At 36.3% G+C, this 23,672-nt stretch overlaps 2 protein-coding genes across 3 annotated transcripts in view; one reads left to right on the top strand and one right to left on the bottom strand.

Moving 5' to 3' along the window:
- Positions 1–6,388, top strand: part of Mnn1 (menin 1) — a 33,887-nt gene extending 27,499 nt beyond the window's left edge. Inside the window, exons 5-6 of one of the 2 annotated variants that reach the window (XM_083124891.1) lie at positions 370–674; positions 1,059–6,388. In XM_083124891.1, coding sequence (XP_082981017.1) covers positions 370–674; positions 1,059–1,438 — 685 coding nt within the window. In that variant the 3' untranslated portion in view covers positions 1,439–6,388. Of the gene's footprint in view, positions 1–369 lie in introns of both variants that reach the window. The other variant, XM_083124890.1, reaches the window with a different exon arrangement.
- A 5,650-nt stretch (positions 6,389–12,038) lies between these two features.
- Positions 12,039–23,672, bottom strand: part of LOC145989676 (signal-induced proliferation-associated 1-like protein 2) — a 136,065-nt gene continuing 124,431 nt past the window's right edge. The window contains exons 20-22 of the mRNA XM_083124889.1: positions 22,018–22,298; positions 17,624–17,884; positions 12,039–12,794 (exon numbers count right to left, since the gene is read on the bottom strand). Coding sequence (XP_082981015.1) covers positions 12,581–12,794; positions 17,624–17,884; positions 22,018–22,298 — 756 coding nt within the window. The 3' untranslated portion in view covers positions 12,039–12,580. The remainder of the gene's footprint in view (positions 12,795–17,623; positions 17,885–22,017; positions 22,299–23,672) is intronic.

Genomic DNA, 23,672 nt, shown 5'->3' with positions numbered 1-23,672 from the left:
TTTGTTTGTAACGTGTGTCACTCACAGATGCCATTTTCATGGGCCACTACCGCTACGCTATCTGTTGGACAACCATGTACTTAAAACACATGTGGGCATTAAACTTCAATGTTGCTACCCTTCCATTTTCACACTGCTCTCTCCATTCTGGCATGAGAAAAAAATTGTGGGGCATTACTTTCTGAGCAACCCATGTAGATAGAAAATAACAATAACCATCTTATCTATTAACTATCCACAATCTTGCAACCATGCAGTTATGGATGAAATTTAAAACTTAACAACAAATGAAAGTGTTAATTGAAATATGTTATGTGTATTTGCTTGATTGTATTACAAATGTAATGCTCATTCATTGTCACTTTGCAGGTACAATTATTCTCGGGATGATGAAGAAATATACAAGGAGTTTTTGGAAATAGCCAATGATTTGATTCCGCACATAATAAAAGTAGTAAGTTCAGGGCACAGTGCACGGTCTATTTTGAAAGATCCAGAGTGCTTTGCCTACTTGCTGCGCTTCTACGACGGAATTTGCCAATGGGAAGAAGGGAGCCCGACGCCCGTGTTGCACATTGGTTGGGCTAAGCCTCTGGTGAACACAATCTCAAAGTTTGATGCCGACGTTAGAGCACAGGTTGTTATAAAATGCGAAGAGGAAACGAACGACCAAGGTAATGTTGAAGATAGGGGAGCAGCGAGGGAGGAGGAGGTCACGAGTGACAGAATTTGTAGTAACTTGAATAGAGAGGGGAGTAATGATAGTAAGTACCTGATTGCAAGTGAGTATAATAATAATAATTATAAAACTCAGGGTGGTAGCGAGGTGGGCGATGTTAATTTTGAGAACTGGAGCGCTGATGACTTGATACGTAGTTTAGAATCACAGGTTGGAAGCGTTGATGCGCCACATCCAAGTATTGCCGCCCTTACTGAGGCTTGCGGGGAAAGTATTCTCAATCCTGAATTTTTGCTGGGAAGTGGCGAACCTTTTGCACGTGACACTGATTCTACCGTGGATCCCCTGTGCTCCCAAGCTAATGGTAAACATCTTCCAGGACCATCAGAGGGTGCAGCCGGTGAGGGCGAGAAGGGAGAAAAGCAGGAGGATACGGCCGAGCGCAAGGATAGCGCGAAGCCGATCGTAGAGACTGCAGAGACTGAAAATTCCAGACCAAAGGATTCGGAGGACAACCACGTCGTGGACAAAAGCCTGCCGAACATCGATGAGATGTTCTCCAAGCATCCGAACCTGACGTTGCACAGCGAGAAAATGAAGGGGGTCAAAGATCTTCTGCTTGCCGAGAAGCTAAACACGCACGCGATCTCCCTCCAACTCACGGCGCAGTCGCAAGTCCAGATAGGTAAGAAGGCCCGCAGTCAAGAGTCTGAAACAGGTTACTGCGGGATTAGGGCGAAACGTTCCCGGAGGGAGTAACACCTTTTCTCTTCCAAAAAAAGCCTAATATGGTATCCACTTTGTCATTTTTAACAGATCTTCCTCCTGACCCCTATAACTTAAAGTAATTATTTTTATCATACATTTGTAAAAAAAATGCAAAGTACAAATCTGATTTTAAACTTATAGTATTTTTGTTGATAAAATATGCATTAGCTTGTGCATAATACGAATGTGTACCTTTAGTCATGTACTTGTGAAGCATGTTGATTTAACTAGTGAGCTAAAGGTTATTTCTATTTTATAGAAATTTTAGACGTAATGAATCTATTCTGTACCTTTAATATATTTGCTTTTGTATAGAGTATGCAAAAGAGACAGAGGTAACATTTTTCCTAGGATATAGTATTAAAGTTATAAATCTTAACCCAGTGTTAAATTGTGAACAACGTTTTTGCATAAATATTTGAAATGCAATCAAAATGCAAGGAATGGTTGGAGTATTGTTGAAAGAAATTTTAGTGTTTGAAAATTTTGAGCTTGTCTTTCGTGATATAGGTGTAAAGAAAGGTAGCAAGGATGTTATTTATTGAAAAAATAAAGGATGATGGAACAAAGTTAGGTAGGTTGGTGTTTACCTAAGTGAGACTATCTGTGATCAGAAATGACTTGTATTTCTTCCTTAGATAGTTGTCTGTTACGAAGGTTGAGAGTGAGAAATGGTTCTTGGTTGCGTCAGAGTGATTGGGTTGTTCTTAAGTTGAGACAGGGTTTCTGTAAAGCGTTCGTGCGTTGTTTTATATATCATGTGGGATCACTTGCGCTGTGCTACTCTTCATATGGCGGGAATATTATTCATTTTTAACCCAGTAGCTTTGAAGGGTGCTGTCTCAATCATTATTCATAGCTAACATTTCAATAAGGTCATCATTGTTTGTTTGCTATCACAAATATTCATGCATGCAATGAAAATGGGGATGCTATTAAGGTATATGTTACAAAATAACTGGGAAGATAGAAAGAAACTACAATGAATGCTATAGTGGATATATTGCATATTAATGCAGATTCGCAGTGCAAATGTTTTGGGTACATATTTTAACATCACATTCTGCTCCACTCAAATAAGCTTCTAAAGTAGATAAATAATCTTGCGTAAAGTTTCACCTAGAATTAAATTCTTAAGATTTTCTATTAGAAACAATTGATAGCTCTGGCTATGTAGGTTTATATGTAAACTTAACAACACCCAATGCATTTGCACTTCATTTTTGCTATTTGTGTTCGACTGTCTTTCGTGGAGAAAGGATAATTTTTTTCCTCTATTTTGTAACAAGTACTGTACATTCCAGTTCCCTCGTTTACATCATTCCTTCTGATTGTATTTTAATTTGCACTGTGATTAAGGTTATATTCTTTCTTTGTTTTATATGCACTATTTTTTTTAAGTATGTGTGTAATAGTTTCTGTGCTTTTTTGTGTTCCACTGATCATATACCTCAGTAAAGTATCCGTAGCATATGCTACCCAGTTGGTAATCATCTTGTTTTGAAAATCCTTTACATATGCAGGTATATGTATATCGTATTTTTTAATATTAACATTGTTACATACTGTATTTAATTTTTATTTTTTATTCATTTATGTTTATTCATTGCTACTAATATTTCCTTGTTAGTTGGAGATACAATTAATAGATTAAATAATGCTTCATGTAATGTAACAAATAATAGTTGACATAACGAATGCTGTTGAATGGTGGGAAAAGAAAGTTTAATTTGCTTTTGCGTCTGCTATTCAAAGAAGTATAAATAATAATAATAAATACCTTTATGTTAATGAGTGATATGGCAGAAGCCAATTTGTACTGTTGTCAATGTTTTGCATGTTGATAAAGTTTGTATCTCGATAAGAGGGAATTATTTTGGAAGTAATTAAGATTTTAAATTTTTTAGAATCTCAGCAAGGTTTTTTAAACTGGAGGTTCTGCGAGTCTGTGATCTCAAGAGTGACTGACAAAAGAAAAATCAGTATTTTTGTAACAAGTCACTTGTTAGTAAGGTGTTAGTTTTCGTGTGTGTATTATATTTAATTTTTTTGTCCAAGGACGTCGGCATTTTGTTGCTAATGCCTGTAGTGTTTATTTGTCACTTCGTGTTATATTGTTGTTCGTGCGTGTGTATGTGTAAATATATATATATATAGAAGCTGACCAGTGATGTTAATATCCTTTGAGGAAATTAAGCTCTGCGTTAGCGTCATTCATCTATTTTTTGAAAGCTGAAATTAAGTTATTTTTCGAGAATAGTATTTTTCTCGTTTCATATATTCTAAGTTGTAAGTAGACGATAGTTTCTAGTCGCATCCATGTTTCATTTAAGGCTTGAAACATTAGGCAGCATATTAACATGCTTAGCGCAACAATGCTTGTTTGGAGAATCTTCAAATATATTATGCTTCATGGGTACAGGATGTTTAAAAAAGAAGGTAACCGAAATGGCACTCGAACCTTGTTCAGTTACCTTTCTTGGAAACACCCTGTACAAATAATTACACTTTCATGTACTGATTTTGAAAAGGAAAAGAAATTACTCTTGGCCAAATATCCATCAGTAAATACAGTATTGGCCATATTATTGGACTCATTAGCGAAACAAAGATTAGCTCAGTTTATGTAGAGAAATTTGACAGATTTAATGTTTTGTTATACACTGCAAGTACTGTCAGTACTTCGTATGACCACCTTTGGCTCTTTTTGAGCCCATTTTAATCACTGCTTGTGTACAATTCCCTTTCACTCTCTTTTCTAAACTTCAAACCATGTAGTTTATGAAATTACGTGTTGCTCCGAAGATACAAATAAACAACAATCAGAATTAATATCATTTCCTTTGTTATAACCAAAAAATAGCATGAGTAACATGGTAAACAATGTACGTATTGTTCCAGGCATTTTTGCGAATATGCAAAGAACCGTGCTGCCATCTATCTTTGGGACACAGTAAAAGAAAGGATTGTGGGAAACGATGATATCGAAGCAGACAAACAGTTTAACCCATAAAAAGTTATAACAATCGTCAAATATATTTAGTTAGAACACTTTCAAAACAAGGAAATGTGCTTCTTTTTTACAGTGAGTGCAATAATTTGGCCAATACTGCACCATCTAGAGATGTGTATTACTATAGGCTATAGTTTCCATTTTTTAATTAATTTAATGACTTGTGACTTGCATTGTATTTGTGTGGTAAGACATTACCCACATGAATTCACATACAGATTTGTGTGATTTGTAGATTTAGTCATTCATTGTCCCCAGGTGTCCAATCCATGAATAATGTTTGATGTTCTTCGGCATCTTGTTTTGTTTTTCTGTGAAGTAGCTTTGCTACTAGGATTGTATTGTGCTTCACCTTTTTTTTCGTTTTTGGAAAATGGTTTTGTGAGCTCTCTAAAGACAAAATTAAGTTCTAAGAACGTGTTTGTGCTTTTGCACATGTCATTGCAACTGTCAACTATGTGATAATGAAGGAGTACATGGAAGTGAGACTTCGTCTTAAGGGTAATGGTAGTTATTTTGTATTGTTATTATTTAGTTTTTTGCGGCTAGTGATAATAACCACTTCTTTCCTTGACACAGAAATCATGCTGGTCATTTTAAAAATAGTTTTGCATAATATAGTATTTTTCAAGCCAGTAATTTATTGTAAAAGAAACTTCTAATGCCATACAAATATTTTATAGTGTATATTTGTGAACCATTTTCCTCACATTTTTTCAAATAGCATGATTTTTTTTTTCCAGGGTATAGATTAAGAAAGAGTAGGGATCACTTTAAAATTATTCTAGATTTTAAGTCAAAAGTGTCTTCTGCTTTTCTGTACCTGAAAATGAAACAGCATTTCAGTGTTTCGTAGTTTGTATACAGTGTTTTACTTTTCATAAAATGCATAATATATATATTTTTTAATAATGTAGTTTGAACTGTTGACAAAAAATTGTTTTAAGTTGGATTTATCTTCAGATAACTAGAACTGGACCTACAGTTTAATCTTTAAAGTCCCGTGGCGCTTATGCAGTTTTTACCAGGCCATTTAAACGAGTTTTGTAAGGTTTAGCAAAAATCGTTATAGCTTCCTTCCTTCCTATGGCAGATAATTTAGTGAAACAAGAAACAATTTACTAAGAATAAAATGTACTTTTACATAGAAAAAACGAAGTGTTGCTATCTGTATGTATTTGTTATTATTTGTGGCTTCAAATGTGAAAATTGAAAAAAAGTTTGCCCCTTCCCCCTCCCTGTTGAGACGTGGGACAGGAACAAATTCTATGTCCTATTTGCAACCACATGTCTACATTATAATTCAATATTTATTTTGTTCCTAATGCCTGTTCCCATCCGGAAAAAAAGACGACATCGCAGCAAAAACTTTTGACAACAATGTCCCCTCCCCCTCCGACCATGACCTCCTTCGGCCTGTTGAGAAGGAAAACAATAGACAAACGATTTCCTCATAGGTCGCTTTCCTGCAAGGCATGAGATTGTAAACAAGCATTTGCAATGGTGCCAACTCACTTGTGTAAGCTTTGTCATTCAATGCCTCTTTTTCTGCACCGACAAAGAGGAGTTGTAAATTTAGAAGCTGCTGCTGACATCATTAGGGAGGTGAAGAGCACCAGCGTCGCTGTCGATGCACATCGACTCTTGGTTTCAAGTTCGACGAACTTTGAGTCATGAGCATAGAAAATGAACAGGGTTGCAAGGCGACAAAAAAGGTTCTGTTCCATCGGTCTGCACATGACTGATCAGGACTTTGGCCAAAAATGCCATCGGTCAGCATGTGACCGATCAGGACTGTAAAGGTTAAATTTTGATCAGAGGTGCTGTAATTGAACCCAGATCCCCTTGATTACAAGTAAAAATATTACTGTTGAAAAATATGTTACATACAATACTCTAAAATGTCTATGTATGAAAAAAAATAAAAACTAACTCCCTTTGAGTACCAAGGCCTGCCGTAGGAGCACTGTAATGCTTCAAAACTTAAACTCCATCATCAGTGACAAGGAAGATTATAGGAAGTTAGAAAGCAGTATTGTAGTACAATACCAGTACCAGCTCAGGAGAGCCAGGGTCTACCTACCTACTGCCGGCCTCACTCCCACATGTCTCAGCATGGGTGGGCAATCATCAAACCAGTTAAGGGCTGACGTGTGGTCAGCACGACGACCCCCCCCCCCCCCCCAGTCGTTTTTAGGTTTTGATGACCGGGATCCTCACCATGGTGGATGGCCACTGGTCCCTTGCGCTGGCCGAAATCTATGGAGAAAAGTTGTTACGCTTTCCCCCAAGAGACTCAAAGCTGCGCACGTCCCGTAGCTGGACACCTTAGACTCCACGGCCATGTTACAATAAAGTCTCGAATATGCAATTTATAGGGGACTGTAGCTGTAAAAAATTTAAAAAATTTAAACTTCAAAAATAGTAAAGTGTACAGTTGGGGTTTGGGACAGATGATTTTTTTTTTTTTCTTGAAGACTATGTTAAACACAATTGTAGTCCATTTCCTTCCAGTTAGAACCAAAAAATGTGTTTGTTTTGCAATTTTTGGCCTCTTTTTTCACTTTTTAATAGTTCTTTAATCTTGCAAGCCTTTACTGCATTTTGCTCCTTAATGGCTATTTGTTCATTTCCTTGTCCCAAACTTCTACAGAAATAAAAGTCTGTGCTGCGCAAGTGCAGGGAGAACACGAAACCTTAAGGTTTATGGAATGACCTTCAAGTCAAGATAAGAAATACACTAGTACTTAGTGTATTCATTTGCCTTAATGTCAGTAGTTTTAAAAGCCCCATGTAGCCAAACTGATATAGCTTGACAAGTTTAAAAACAAGATGCTGCAGATAGCTGTTGTGCACCTCACACCACATTTCCCCTCTCTCTTCTCCGTGGCGACGTTGGTTCGCAGTGTTGCAATCTGGAGGGAGCGGAATGGTCTGAGGATTTTCAACGAAATTTGTATTCGCTTTTTCCTGGGCTGCTTTCTACCTGTCCCGAGTACAGAAATTCCACTCACCTTTCGCCAACGACTCTTTTCCTTTCAAAACTTGAGAAACCATCCATTTAGATACTTCCGTGGCGGCACTTGTGGACTCTACAATATTATACCTAAGTTTATGTAACCTATTCTGATTTCGCAAATATGTTGCAACGTTGTAGGGATGTGCCGAAGCCGATTACAGATGTATGAAAATCGGCCGAAATGGACACATCGGTATCGGTATCGGAATCGGCAAAAATCCGATATTTAAACCGGTACAGATTATACTAGAGTTTTTACCTTCTAATAAGTTTTATATTTTAGTTTTGTAAGATTTATTGAAAATTTGGTTATGATTCGTCATTATTGTAGAGTTTTTGTAATAAAATTATTGCAAACTCATTTAGAGGATCAACCTAACTATAAATCGGAAATAAAACAGTACATTGCTGAACCAGGATCTGCTCTTGTATTGGAAATTCAAAAATGAATATTCAAACCTGAAGCAAATCCTGAGAAAATACTTGGGCATACCTGCTGCATTCAGTGATTGAGTGTTCAGTGTTGCTGAACAGATTTGCGATAAGAGAAGAAGTAGGTTACTTCCTGAAGTGTTTCTGAAGTTGAATCTGGCAGAACAGGAATTAATTTTGCATTTCAAAGAACTGCTTGTGTACTAATGTTTAATCTCTTGAGAATGCATGTTCTTCTTAAAGGTTCACATAACATTTTGTAGATGCAAATGTACATTCGCATCTCTTGAGAATATATATGTATATACATATGATATGCAATAGAAATGTACATAGCAAATTTATTTTTGTCATGCTGAAAATAACATCCCATTTCTGTTTAATAATCTTATGTATCGGAATCGGTTAAATATCGGCATCGGTATCGGTTCCAAAAATTATCGGTGAGTACATCGGCATCGGTAAATTTTCAGCTTCGTCACATCCCTACAACGTTGTAAACAATTTCTCTGGCCTGTCTTCTAAGGGTCTTTCCAGAGCAGATTGTAGATTTCGTTGGACCTGGCATGATTTGATTTTTCCATTTAAAAAATATGCAGCCAAGAGTAAAGAGCAAGAACATTTCAATGCTTTAAGAAAGAACACAGGCAAGCGTGTTATCAGATTGCCTTCTCGTAGTGATTGTTGTATGATAAACAAAGAACCCCCACCATACTCTGCTTTTTTTTAAAAAAAAGAAAAAAAAACCGGTCACTGCTCGATGTTGCATTCAGAAAATGAAGTCATTCACCCTGTAGTTTCTCTTCGTTATAAACCTTAACGCACGTGCGTAATACTACAGTTACGATCCGCACCGTCACGCTTCACAGTGAAAATCGTTTGTCATATTTGTTTTAGCTTAATTTTGCTGAGTTGGCATCACTGGTACTCTCAAGGCCAGACCAGTATGTGGAAGAGGGGTGGGGAGAATGATGTAATAGGAAGTGCTCCGCAGTGATCTGCGCATATTGGGACTTAACTTGTCAGGCTGTAGCAATCTTGCCTTTAGTGAGTGTGTTCTTGGATTCATTCCCTGCTGAAAATCGGAACAGCTACTTGAAAGGAGTAACAGCAAACTTGGTCTTGAAAGCCAGAAAACAGAGAGTATGGGACTTGATGCATCACCCAACAGAAAGTCATTTGGCAGATTTTGATCCTTAACCTTTAGTGGAGGGTATTCTTGTGGAAGACTGACCCTTTTCAAACTTGCCGTGAAGTACAAAAAAATTGAACTATTGTCGTAGAGAGATAAATCATTTTTGTTTCCATGGCTTTTAGGGGAGGTAAAATTTATAAATAATTAGTGTTAAAGGAAGAAGTGAAAAATTTCGAACTTTGGGCCTTTGCTCCCACATCCCTCTGGACCCTTAATTGTCGCATGTTGCTTAAAGTGTTAACTTTTTTACTCATTGTTACATGTAAAATGTATTTTTTGAAAAAGAAATGAGAAAACTGACTAGAAACCATTCCCTTGGACAGCGCTGGAATAATTAAAGAGCTGGTTACGGGGAAATTGATTTCCTTTTATTACTAATCTCTATTTGTATACCTAGAACTTGTCAAATTCATTTGTACTATTTAATATAAAATATTCCTCATAATGAGATCATAATTATTATGAATTTTAAATATAGCCAACCCAATGAGAACAGCTTTTAGGAAACAAATAAGCTCATCAAATTATATTACTAACTTTTCAGAAAACTGACAAATTACTCTTAATAAGTGCATGTTTTCATTGCTGCTTCATATTCAGGTATAGAATTTCAATCGGGTTTTAATCCAAATGCATAACTATTGTACATTCTTCTTTCATTGTTTTTATCATTATTATTTTGCAATTGTTTTGTATAGAAAAAGTGATTTGTTTTTAATGCTGTTGTCACATGTTTTAAAATATGTTTGGGTAAAATATTTTTTGGCATGTAGATATTGTTGATTGTGTCATATTAAATTTGGTAGAGACAGAATATTACAGTGTGTTTTCTTTGTTAATTTTTTCTTTAGGTGTGCTTTGCTTGTAATGAACTGCTTCAAGTGTGGTTTGAAGTTTGACAAGTGATGTGTGGTGAGAAATCATTATAGTGAAAATGAAGGATGACTTGATAAAATAAACAGTCATCTTGTGCTTGTTCGTGAGTGTGTCAAGAATGTATTATGCTGGAAAATGTAAACTTCGGGAATGAAAAATTGGGGTTGTACTATGCTAATGTGCACTTCTTCAAAAGTTATCTGATCACCCTGAAATATTTCAAGTCCAGAAATCGTTAATGTGGCAACATATATCTTAAGCACCAGTGGAGAATAGCCAACTAGATGGAAAACTTAAAAATGTCAGAGAATATTTGCAATTCTACATGTTAAAATGGGAATCGCATACATCTAGATGTCTCTAGTTCAAATCCCAACATCTCCAGTTTTTTTAAATTTTTTTTTAATATGGCATGAGGATTAGTTGAATGTGAAATTAAGTAATGAAGTGAAATATGTTGTTTGTATTAATTTCATGTAGGATTCAATTAATGTTTTCATATGCTCAGCTTCTTTAATTATTTTTTTTTCCTGTCACTGAAGTTTCAAGATATGTGATTGAAAAGGTGAGATTTTTTCCAAATGGTAGGGCCTCTCCCATGGCGCAGTAGTAGCATCGGCACCTTGTAATCAAGGGGTCTTGGGTTTGATTCCTGGTGGAGGCACATACTGGTTTGGATCCCACTTTAAACTGTAGGTCCAGTCCCGATTAGCCCTACTGTGCATAAAGTGGACTTAAAACAACAAATCAATCAATTAATGGAGTTATAATTATTTCAAATGCTTCTTGAAAAAGTTTACATAAAATCCATCAAAAGAAATCTTGTCCTTCAGTTTCATATCTTGAAATATCAGTGTCAAAAAAATAAAACCTGAGCAGTTGAAAACATTCATTCAAATTGAATGATTGGCTAATTGTGAAGATAAGGATGAGTGATGATATGATATAATTGATGAAGGGACACTCGCTAAGAACACCCATGCTGGGAATCGAACCTGAGACCCCTGGCATATTAGCATGCTGTGATAACCACTCTGCCATGGAGGTTGGCAAACATTCAAATTTCACATTGAATTAATGATTACAAAATTATTTCATGTTCTTACTGCACTTCGTACTCGATGAATCTCCATTCCATTATTATTTTTTTTTTTAATATTTGAATTTGAATGTAAAATGTCCACTTTGAGGAAAAAATGAAGCTTAGATTCCAGCATTTTACCAATGTTTGATAAGATCAGTGGAAATCAACTGTCTTGAAACATGATGATGATTATGCATGCAACCACTTTTCCATATTACAATCATGTTGCCAGTGCAGCTTGCAAGAAATATTATTTTTTGTGCATTGCGGAGTACTTGTATTGTTCAACATGTTTTACCTAAATTATTAGTAATTATGCTTCTCTGTGATCAATCTTGACAGCAATTTCCTCCAGGTGCACAACTACTGTGTGTAGTGTTTCCAAGCTCTCAGAAATTTCTCCGCTTTGAATTTAACATGCACAATCACAAATATTCTCAGACATATTTAAGCTTTGTTTGTTCTCTCTTCATATGCTGCAATGGGGCCTCCCCGATGGTGCAGTGGTAGAGTTGTCACTTTGTAATCGAGGGGTCCTGGGTTCGATACCCGGTGGAGGCACTTTAAACTATGTCCAGTCCCAATTAGCCTTACTTAGCCTTACTGTGGATAACGTGGACTTACATCATCATTTTGCTGCAATAGTTTCAGCCTGAGTTACAAGCAAGAATGTAAATATTTCCCCGCTGTTTTTAGACTAGGAAAAGGAATTGTAGTACTCTGTGAGGGCCCTCAAGAGCTATTCTGCCACCACACTAATGATTTGTAGACTTTGAAATTTTTCAGATCAGTCAGATAATTTTTGGAGAAGTTTTACCAATGACCACTACTACTTCACAAAATACATTTTCTCTTTTGGGTAGGCTTCATGTATGAAAATTTTAGTAAAAAAACAATTTGGGGAACTGTTCAAAAAGTTTTTATATAATATATATATATATATATATCTCAAATTTGAGAAAATATGGTCTTTATACAAAGAACAACAGGATGTACACCCCACACAAGAAATTCTACATAACCAATCATGCAACATCTGATTACAAAAGATTTACACTTCGTATCAACTTGAGTTTTGTAAACATTAAAATAAATGCCCTTCAGCAAGTACAAAACATGCTCTTGACAGAACATTAGAATCCATTTTTTGTTCCTTTCCTTTATTTGTATTTTCAAGAGGTTCAATCTTAACATTTTACTTAGATCAGTAAAAAATAATGGAATTATTTTTAATAAATAAACTTAAAAATAGTTACTGATGACAAATCGCACTCTGGGGAACTAAGCCATTATTAATATGTTTTTATTCTTTATACATAATACTGCACCTTTTATGTTTCTGATATTAACTTCTTTTTACCTACAAATTATATACTTTGCTGAAAATTTGCACTGTACATGTCTCTGTAAGGCACTATCTGAGGTATGTTATACTTTATACAAAAAAAAATGTCTTTTTATTTCTATACAAGTGCTAGTTTTGTTTTGTAAAAAATTATTGTCTTTTATATTCTTCACTGGCGGTCAATAGTTTGGAAAAACCACTCCGTAAACCTTCGCAGCTGTTGCGCCGCAGCCTGGGACTCTTCCTGCAATCTGCGATTCTCGTCCCTCAAACGCCGGACTTCCTCCTCAAGCGACAGTCGCCGTCTGGTTTCACGCTCCAATCGTACTTCCAGCTGAACTTTGTGGGACTCAAGATCATGTATTCTGCGTCCCGAAGGTGATCTGGAATGGAGATAGATATATACACACACTTAAAATTGACGATACAGGAAGTCATATTGCTATTTACATATTCTGTGCATGTAATCATTTGCCAATGGCTTTCCTTCCACTTTTATCAAATTTGTAGTGCAATTAGCGTGGCAGCATTATAATTTCCTTTTGATATAAAATAGGGATGTGTACCGGCTGATATAGGTGTATTGGTAAAATTACCAATCTGATATAACTATAAATATCTTATAATTTAGTGCAAAATTCTGCCATTTTGTTATAATTTTCATGGATAATCTACTTGCCCACCTTTCTTAAAAACAAAAAAAAAAAAAAAAAAAAAAAGGAAGTGTGTAAATATGAAACTTCTTTTGCACTGCAGTCGCCTTGAAACACACATTTATTGAGGTCAAGGCCCATTTCGAATTTTATATCTGATCAAATATCAGTACTTTATCCACATCAGTCCATCTGTAATATAAAATTTGATATTTGGTGGGGAACGTCCTTAAAATCATGAATTTAAAAAAGATGATGCGAGTGTGTTACTACAATTATTTCCATGAAACTTACTTGTAAATGTTCTATTAATTTAGGTGGTCTCTGCCACCACCCATTTGGAAACTCATTGCTTCACTGCTGGGTTGACTTCTGGTTCCTGTTGTTTCCTCGCTTACCACTAGGAGCGCTGGTGTAGCCAGTTCATCTGCTGTATGTGATAGGTTTAAGTTTTTGCAAAAGTGGAAGCCAAACAGGATGTGCCTGACCAGTGTCGATATTCAGATCGTGTGGAAAGTGCATAATTGCGTGCTTCTCTTTGATTTTTGTGTCAATCGGTGTGTGCACTGTATACCTGACAAACTTTTTGGATCCTGTGTTTGTTAACCCTTATCTGGGCAAGCTATTTTTGTAACGTGTCCAGGCAAGCAGTGTCTGTTGGACACTGCATTGTTATAAATGGATCTTGCCCTTCTAATGCAAGATTTTTATGTTTCATCAATGTGGAAATAACCAAGTAACATGATATTTAACCTAATCATCATTGTTATGTCCAAAATTCTTGTATTCAACATCATCGTAATTGCATGTTGTAATTTTTGCAGCATAGTATATGAAACATGTTAGGCCGGAAGGTAGTGTGAGGAAATTGTTTTATTTGCTCATATTTTTTTCATATTTTCTATTTTATCGCTAATAATATTTTTATGTGATGTCTTATTAAATACTTTATTTTTGATTAAACATTTGTTAATACACATTTAAGTAATATTACAACTTTTGTTTGTACTCTGTGTCCAACAGACACTGCTTGCCTGTTTACGTAAGTGAAATGGAAAATATTTTTTTACGCCTGACCTACTTTATCAAACAAAAGTCAAATATTGTGAAATATTGTAAAAAAATATCACGTTTGCAGGAAGTATCGTTTGAAGTATATGACAAAAAATATAATCAACAGTGCCTGATAAGACACTGGTTGCCCGGATAAGGGTTAAACTTGATGTGCTTTGTTAGTCCGGTAGTGGGTTGGGATTGTTTTTGCATTGGTTAAGTGCTGTTGTATACGTTTGTTGTTGAATCTGCCAGTGTAATGTGAGTTCCACTCACACTGGGCATCATACACTCCCGGGTTGTCAAGTGGTGAAAGGAAAGATCTCGTGTTTGCGTAGGACACTGGCTATTTTGTTCGCTGGTTTGTGTGCGAGTTTGATGTCATACTGTTTCAGGGTTTTGGCTAGGCAGTTGGATGTTGTCTGGTGGTAAGGGAAGGCAATCCATTTTGTTTTATTGCTGCTGGCTGGGTGGTGGTTGTTTGTCGCACCTGCACTTCAGCTTTGCTGCACCATGTAGAAAGTTGATGTACTGTGTACCCATTCTGAAGTCCTATGTCTGTAACCACGGTAACTTCTTCCTTCAGATCCTCTTTACTTGAGAACTGCGAGAAAGCTCTTCGGTAGAGGTTCAGCCATACATTAGCTTTATGTTCAGTTGGGTGGTTGGAGATGAAGTGGATATATTGGTTCCCTGCCCCTGGTTTTCTATAGACTGTGGTGGTGAATTTGTTGCCCCTCATTTTGATGGGTAGGTCTAGAAAGTTGCCAACACAACAAACGCAATTATGCACTTTCCACACAATGTGAATATCAACAGTGGTCAGGCACATCCGGTTTCGCTTCCGCAACAGCTCAAACCTATCGCATACAGCAGACGAACTGCCTACACCAGCGCTCCTAGCGGTAAGCGAGGAAACAACAGGAACCGGAAGTCAACCCAGCAGTGAAGCAATGAGTTTCCAAGTGGATGGTGGCAGAGACAACCTAAATTAATAGAACATTTACAAGTAAGTTTTGCAGAAATAATTTTAGTAAAACACTTACGTCGTCTTAATATGAACCGCATTATTTATTTCCCCCTAACATGAATGAATTTCAACTTAATAATAATTAATAAGCTTGAAATTAAACACACAAAATTTGAATAAACAGACAAGTACATGATTACATCAAGGGATCCCAAGTTCAATTCCTGGTGAAGGTCCAGTGGTACAAAAACTTAAAATAATTCAGGAGGCAGCCTTTCCTTTTTTGGAAGCCAAAGTAGACTACCAGTTGCCAACACAACAAACGCAATTATGCACTTTAAGTAACAGCATACATTCTAATATATGGCTCACTACCATATTGCTGCAGATTTTAAAGTTCGGTTAGCAACAGTGCAAAAATTTATAATGGCATATTTATTATTCTGATGTAATGATACACGTGATACAGAAAACACACATGTTGTACTCGTTATTTTTTTAAATAATGGAAATTTCTATGAGAACTCTTTAAGAAATCTTAAAAATAAATATATATTTTTAGAACTGAATTTTGAAAACTGGTGCCAGGTGAAAATTTCTGTTTCTCCACCCCTGTAGGGTGGTATTGCTCAATTGTTCGGATTCCACTTTAAATTGTAGGAGTCCAGTCTAGTCTAGTCCTCTTTCAAAAAAAAAATCTTTTATTCATCAGAAGTGTGAAAAGAAATCATGTTAAAAATGGACGAAAGAAACTGATTGTTTTTTAAAACAGGACACATTTTTCAATAAAACCCAAAGACATCTGCCTGACCTGACTTTTGACCTCAATGTGTGACAGATTTTTAAGTTTCCTTATGCTGATTATGTGTTTTGAATTGTATTACTAAAATGTTGCCAGCATGTGGTATAACATTTGTTTCATTGTCACATTTTGTCAGGTACATGCCTTTGTTATTGAATATCTGTTATTCTCTCCCCCCAGGGCATTTGGTTCCCCATTTTTGTCCACTTCAAAGCCCCCCATTTTACATACAAGAAAAACTTACACCCCTTTTAATACTCTTGTTACACTTACAGATACTATCCTTGAAAGGGAAAAATAAAATTGCACTGCTATTTTGGATAAATCGTATTTAGCCTGTAGATTACATTCACTAAAAAAATGCATCCGCTGTAATAAGAATTCCAGAGTAAAAAGAAATTCATTATTATTAACTATATATTTAGTAACAGCACATCAATTATTTTATAACAAGTAATGTTTCACAAACTTCTTGTTTGCATTATTAAACCAAATGGAATATACGAGGGTGGATCCTTAAGTATTGCACATTTTTTTTAAAAAAAGAAGTATAATAGGTATGACAACATAAATTATGCACAATGAAACCACATCTTTTAGCTACTTTTCAACATAGGAGCCAAGTCTTTCAACACATTTTTCCCATCGTGGCACTAGTTGTAATATATTCTGTTCATAGAACTCAGTCATTTGGGAATACAGCCATCTGCGCACAACCGATTGCACTTCTTAATCGGAATTGAAGCGTTGGCCACCTAGGAATATCGCATACCATACCGTAAGAAATGTTGAACCGCTCTGATACGGTTCTCAGATGGATCCGCCGGTCGTTGAGAATTGCTTGCTCAATGGCTGTAACATTCCATTTTGTTGCAGCTGTTACTGGTCGTCCAGAATGTGACGAGCCAACAAGCTTCACACGGCCTCCTTGAAAGAATGTGCACCACCTGGAGATGTTTCTACGGTCCAAACAGTCTTCCCCATACACGCCCAACATTTCCCTGCGAATTTCACTAGGGTTTTGTCCTTTCGCCCACAAAAAACGAACTACAGCTCTTTGCTCGACACATGTTGACGACAATATCATGCGAGCCATAATGCTTCTGCCGCAAGAGTTATACCTGATCGAACAAATGACATCTCTAGCGTGAACTTCAAACTATACATCTGTACAAGTAGGAGGTTACTTCCTGAAGTGCTTCCAAAACTCGTGTTTCTGAAGTTTAATCTGGCAGCAGTAAATTTCCAACATTAAGAACAGGAATTCATCTTGCATTTCAAAGAACTGCTTGTGTACTAATGTTAAATCTCTTGAGAATCCATGTTCTTCTTAAAGATTCACATAACCACCTTTTGTAGATGCAAATGTACATTCACAACTCTTGAATATACATATGATATGCAATAGAAATGTACATAGCATTTTTTTTTTTTTTGTCATGCTGAAAATAACATCCCATTTCTGTTTAATAATCTTATGTATCGAAATCGGTTAAATATCAGCATCAGTATCGGAGACTAAATTTTCAGCTTCGTCACATCCCTAATTGAAATGAAACTATGAAACTTTACAGAATTTAAATTGTGCTAGAAAAAAGGTCCTATTAATATAAAGTTGATCCTATTCATATCTGAACCAAACCCTAGTTGCTGCACTATAAAGAGAGAAATCATACATTCCACCTAGTTATACTGATAGCGAAAATCTTTAGCAAGAAAGGCAAAAATCCTCACCCAGAGCTTGTGTCCAGCCCCAGCCTCTCTGCGACATCATCCACCCAATTGCCCAGCCGCTCCCCGTTCCGAGCTGCCTCGGGAATAGAATCTGCAGCGTCGTCTCTGACGTGGAGCATGGCTCTTGTGGCGGTGTCCACGAGGCTCGGCCAGTCCATCTCCCTCGCATCCGGGAGGGGGAGGGGGGCTGCCTCAGATGCCAGTGGGGGTGCGAGGGTCAGCTTCGTTGTGGAGGGGGATTTTGTTACTCTGGGAGATAACCTGCAAGAAAAAAAAATTGACAATAAACAACCAATTGTCTTTGCAATGTGGTTACAGACAGTCATGCATCTAGAAATATATTTCAGGGGCTCAGAAATAATAATAATACTGTTTACATCAAAATTATTAAATAATAATAATTACATTAAATTAAATTAAAATATTAAATTGTATTATCATCATCACATGAATAGGTACAAAGATGGTATAAGAATAGATATAACAGCACATATTCATTATACATGTAGTTAGATTGCCAAAACAACTGCTCTGGCAAGGAAATTTACGTAAAAAATATAAAAGAATTGAATATCAAAAAAGGATGTTACATCTAGATGACGAAATTCCTGATTATTTATGCATATTATTATAACAGGGTGTCTACCAAAATAACAAATCCTTGACTTTTTCTTGACCTTCCTTTCCCTTTTTCTTAACATTCATTTAATAGCTCCCTGGCCTCCCCGATGGCACAGTGGTAGCGTCATCGCCTTGTAATCAAGGGGTCCCGGGTTCAATACCCGGTGGAGGCACATAGTGGTTCAGATTCCACTTTAAACTGTAGGTCCAGTCCCGATTAGCCTTACTGTGCATAAAGTAACAAAAACTCAATCCAATCCATTTAATAGCCCCCTACTTAGGTATAGTTAGAAATTAAGCAAATAGATGTTTTTATTCAATGAAAACCCCTACCACAAGGCCAGTTAAGATGAAAACTGAAGCTGTACTTTAACAAGAGATTTAGACTTGCTTTAATTACTAATGCATGTAAAAATTAATGCTGCAAACTTCATCTTGGATGCAGAATGGCCACATTATTGAATATTTCTACAAAACTTCACGCATACAAGGATGTAATTCATAAGAAACAAGTGAACAAATCTCAACCACAATTTAATACAATTTAGATTTCCAAGCAGCAATGTAAATTCACTAGACTAAAAAATAGTAAAAATTCTTGACTGGTAGATGCCCTGTATAAGTATTAGTGTTCATAAATCTTAGGTATTATCCTTCAAAGCCCTATGATCCAAATATATCTTCGCCTGCCAAGTTCAGAAGAAATAAATAAAATCGATTAAACAACAAATGCTAAACAAGTGCATTTTCATTACAAGTGGTCGGGATCGCCTGGACACCCCCCCCCCCCCTCCCCATAATTCCATCCTTGGTGTTCAAGTCTGGAAAAAGGTCACCCAATCATTCTGGAAATATCAACATTTTTGTAGTAATGCAGTAGGTTTTTGAACAACGAAAAGTAGGGCAAGCAAGAAATTTTTAATTTGTAGACAAACTATTGTTCAGTTTGATATACTGAATATTTCTGGTAATGTGTACTAAATACTCTAGAAAAAAATAAGTCATATTTTGAAATATGATTCAATTTCCACTCCTGGTAAGTTTTTAACGAAAATTGGGCTGAGCTGATACTGTTCCTGAGACTGACTGTTTTGTGGGGTACAACAATGAGGAGAAAGGATTCTGTGAAATTGTAAAGCAAAAACTCTGGTATTGGCCTATATAATTTATTCACTTCTTTTTTCTCTACACTCGATAAGTATTAAGATTCCATATTAAGTAAGGCAATTACTTTTAAAATGAAATAATATCTTATTTAATAAACATAATAACAAAAATATAATGAACAATTTTGTTCAGCCCACTGTTATAACTAACATAAATAAGATGCTTGAAAAAGGATTACATGAAACCTAACATGTTCTTATTATGCTATAATTGAAAAAATTAAACTTTCTCCAATGGTATCAAACCCCATAATATACACCAATTATTTTAGAAAGGTAAGCTAATCAAGCTAGAGGGCTCATATCCCGCATATAATATAATCCTTTGCGCAACAACCCTGAATGGCCTTAGCTTACCTACCGACTGCCGGTCTCCCTCCCACACTTTCCTTCGTCACCTCTATGCGTGGAGATCTGCAATTAGTATTGGAATAGTCGGGGGTCAGCCCGACGTATCCCCAGCCGTTATAGTAGCTTTCCGGGACCGGATATGCTTACTCATTCGAAGCTCCCCAATTTCCTCACGATGGTGGGTTGCCACCGGCCCTATACGTAGGCTGAATAAATTCCGACCAGAGCTGGATTCAAACCTACGCCGTCCCGCAGCGAACGATCTCAAGACAAGTGAACGCCTTAACCCGCTCGGCTACGGAGGAGGACCATATCTCACATATGAAGGTTTATAATTAATCCTTCCCTTTCTAATGCTCACAACACCCCAAAAAATAATATTCCTATTGACACTCACATGTTAGGTGATGTGTGCATGCCCTAGAGCCAAAAATCAAAATATTTTTCTAAAATAAAATTACAATCAAATCCAATTTCAAATATATTTCTCAATATATTATCCAACTTAACACAATGTAACCCATTTCCTCCCATTGATAAGCTGCACCTTGACCTATAATATTTTATAAAGGAAAAAACAAAATATATATATTTAAACTCTCAAATTACGGCAGTATAAAACAACCAATTCACAATAAAATAGGCCAAATAGGATATTGTATAAATCCAATGGAAAACTTATGTGTCAAAATTTATAAATACTCAAAATTGCTTTGAATTGTTGCAATTGTTATCGTTGGACTCTTCATCAATGCAATAAAGCCCAAATTGTTCCCAAACAAGATTTTTGTTGTCTTGAAGTGGAGTAATCTTGCAAGACAAAATTAGATGTGAAGAAATCTGGAATAAATGGAAGGTTGAAGCAATGTTGGAAGAAATACAATTATCAGTTAAAGTGGAATCAATATGTTCTGATAGCTGTTGGCCTCAAAAGCCAAAGTGAAAATGAAATTTGGGAAGACCATATATTGCCAACGCAAAGATCAATTTTTGTAGTCTCCGAATGAATTTTGGTTACCCAGACCTGCAAGAGGAAGAATAAGTCATTGTATATGCCAGTAACAGTATTACTGTATTTACATGTGTATAATGCAAACCCTGCTTTTTGATAGGGAAAATTATATCCAGGTTTAATGTGCAGTATAATTAGGTACAAGAAATGGCTTTCTTAGTTGTAGGTTATGAAGCTTTTGTTATGCCAATCAACAGTGAATGACTTCATACCTATTCTGTGAGTCACCTGTTGCTATGTGGACCAAAAGTCCACAAAAAGTAACCAACCCATGCCACCTCCCTCTTCTCCCTCCACTGTGTTTAGCATCCCAAAGCTTTCACTCTTTAACCACCATATTTATTCTGTAATAGTAGACAGCGAGATCAAAATTACGTTATAGATTTGCAGCGCTCAGGAAGTTATTTTCTTTTATTTCTCATCCAACAAATACCACTGATACGCATCCCATGTGACAGGAGGTGCATGCTCGAATTCTGCCAGAACGGACTGCTTTTCTAGGTGTCGCAGAACATTACGTTACAAAGTGGAAAATTGTGGGACATAGCCTTCAAACTTTTATATGTAGTTTTGCTCATTTTCCAAAAAAGAAATTTCAAAATATATATACATTTATAGGAGGCACATTCAGGTCCTTCAAATTAACAGTTAACAACAAAAGATTTCTTCCATTAAGGCATTTACACACTCGAAATATGTCCTATTATCTGGCCAGTAATACATTTTAATTAATATTTTTTTCCTTATCTTTTTTTACATCCTAAATACCGTAAAAATCAGAATGTTTGTTCATTTTGTGATGAGCTCATTTCAACCGCATTTCACATTAGTGTCACCATCTTGAATGGAATACTGTTGCCATATTCAGAAACTACGGAATTTAAGCTTTGCAACAATATATAACATGATAGGGTTCCGTAAATATGAAAAATCAATGCGTCACAAAATCATGGAATGACCCTGTATGGTTTCATGTTGGCTGTCCAAATTATTCCATACATAATATGCATCACAGTTTTGGGAGACAAAAATGTTGTAAAATAGTGTGCATTATACATGAATAAATACAGTATTGGTACTGGTATAGGCTAAACTCTGAAAAATATAAGCTAATTTCCTGAATGTATACATTTTTACAAAATTTCCCAACTTTTCCAGGTCAGTGGGAAGAACCCAGACTATGTAAGTCAGAATTACTCTTCTGCATGTCCTACATGTTCTTTAGTTACATATTGCAGTCTCACCTTTCCTCCTTCGTAAGTTTGTTCTCGCTTGGGGCTGGGCTGGAGTCTGTGCTGGCGTTTGATATCACAGTCGCCGGACGGGCAGTTGTGAATATCACCTCACCAGAGCCGCTTGATGTGTTGTGGTCGCTATTGTCTGCTGACAAGGCAGCCAAGTTTGACCCTGCCGTGAGGTTTTCTCTCGACCGAGACCTTTCTGCCACACGAGGAGACACGTCTGATGAAATGCTGCTGGTGTGGACTTTAGAGACCACTGCATTTTTGGCTGGTGAATCTTTGTCCTACAAATCAAGCAAAAAAGAAGGAATCTTTTTATTATTGTTTGCTATTAGATATTTACAATAGAGAATTACATCATTGTGAATCTATTACAATGCAATCTCGAGAAGATCTGAATATTCTAGGTGGAATTTTAAACACAATTTGTAATCATTGTATGGTTCTTTCAAATTAAAAGTACTGGTGTGAGACAGGATCAAGATGAAAATCTTAAAATATTTATACCAGGATGAAAGCTATTTCCAGGTTTATTGCATATTTTGTTGTTAGTTTTAATTACAGAGAAACTTGGTACTCAATTTTTCTGTGAAGCTGTTTTTTTGCATCCTCGTTGCAAACAACAACGCCACAAGTTCCAACAAGGATGGTGACAGTGGCCACTGAATTAATAGGACAAACTAAAAAACAGTTTTGCAAAAACGTGAGTATTAAGTTTCTCTAATTATTTACTACTGTGCGTCTCATTTCCCAAAATATGAAATGTTTTAGTTGATTTTTTCCTTATGGGTAGATTATATTTTTGTTATTGTACAACCAATTTCTGCCACTTTGGCTAATTGCCACAATGAGAATGAGTGATGATAAAATTAAGCTGCTGATGGGTCCCATGGGAGACAGTGGTGAGATTGGAAGTCCACCACCAAGACAACTTCCTTGGGGCCATCCTGTCTTTTCTTTTATTATTTTACTCTTCTCTGTTCTTCTTAACAGAGTGCACGTAATGAAATCATATGTGTTACATACACAAGCATTGTTTTTCCTTGAATTGGTGATGTTTCAGTACACACTCTTGGAATTCTTAGCAAGACATGTAGGGTAGAGAAATTGGAAGAAAACAGACATTCAGAAGCATGACAAAAAAAACTGGCTGATTACCCAGCGTTGCCCAGGTATTTATCCCAATCTTCTTTTGGAAAGGAAAATAATGAATTCTAAGTATAGTGTAAAATGTAACTAATTTTATTTCATCATGAATGTCACCAATTAGCTTATAAAGACTCCGAAAACTATGGATTCGACACTAATATTGGTCCTTTTCGCAACGCAGCCTGAATGTTAGACAACCCGAGAAACACTATCGTTGTGTGGATTGCATAGAGTTACGGATGTCTGTTTGTGCAGAATTTAATATCTGTCGTTTTGGATTATTTTTACATGTCATCCCTTCCCACCCCACCCCTAGAGGTGCCAGGGGTGTCTTACCCAAAAGTATTCTTTCCAGATTGCAAGTGATATGTGTACCAAGTGTGTTTGAAATTGCTCCAGGCGTTCGAGAGTTATGCTGGAACACACAAACATACACACACACCCACACACACATATACATCCATTTTTATATATAGAGAGATTGTGAGCACAACAAAAATGGCAAAAAA

This window comes from Lepisma saccharinum, chromosome 7 (genome assembly GCF_977018435.1).
Source record: "Lepisma saccharinum chromosome 7, izLepSacc3.1, whole genome shotgun sequence".
NCBI classification, from domain to species: Eukaryota; Metazoa; Arthropoda; class Insecta; order Zygentoma; family Lepismatidae; genus Lepisma; species Lepisma saccharinum.
Note: the sequence above shows the minus strand (reverse complement) of the source record. Positions and strands in the feature narration are given on the sequence as shown.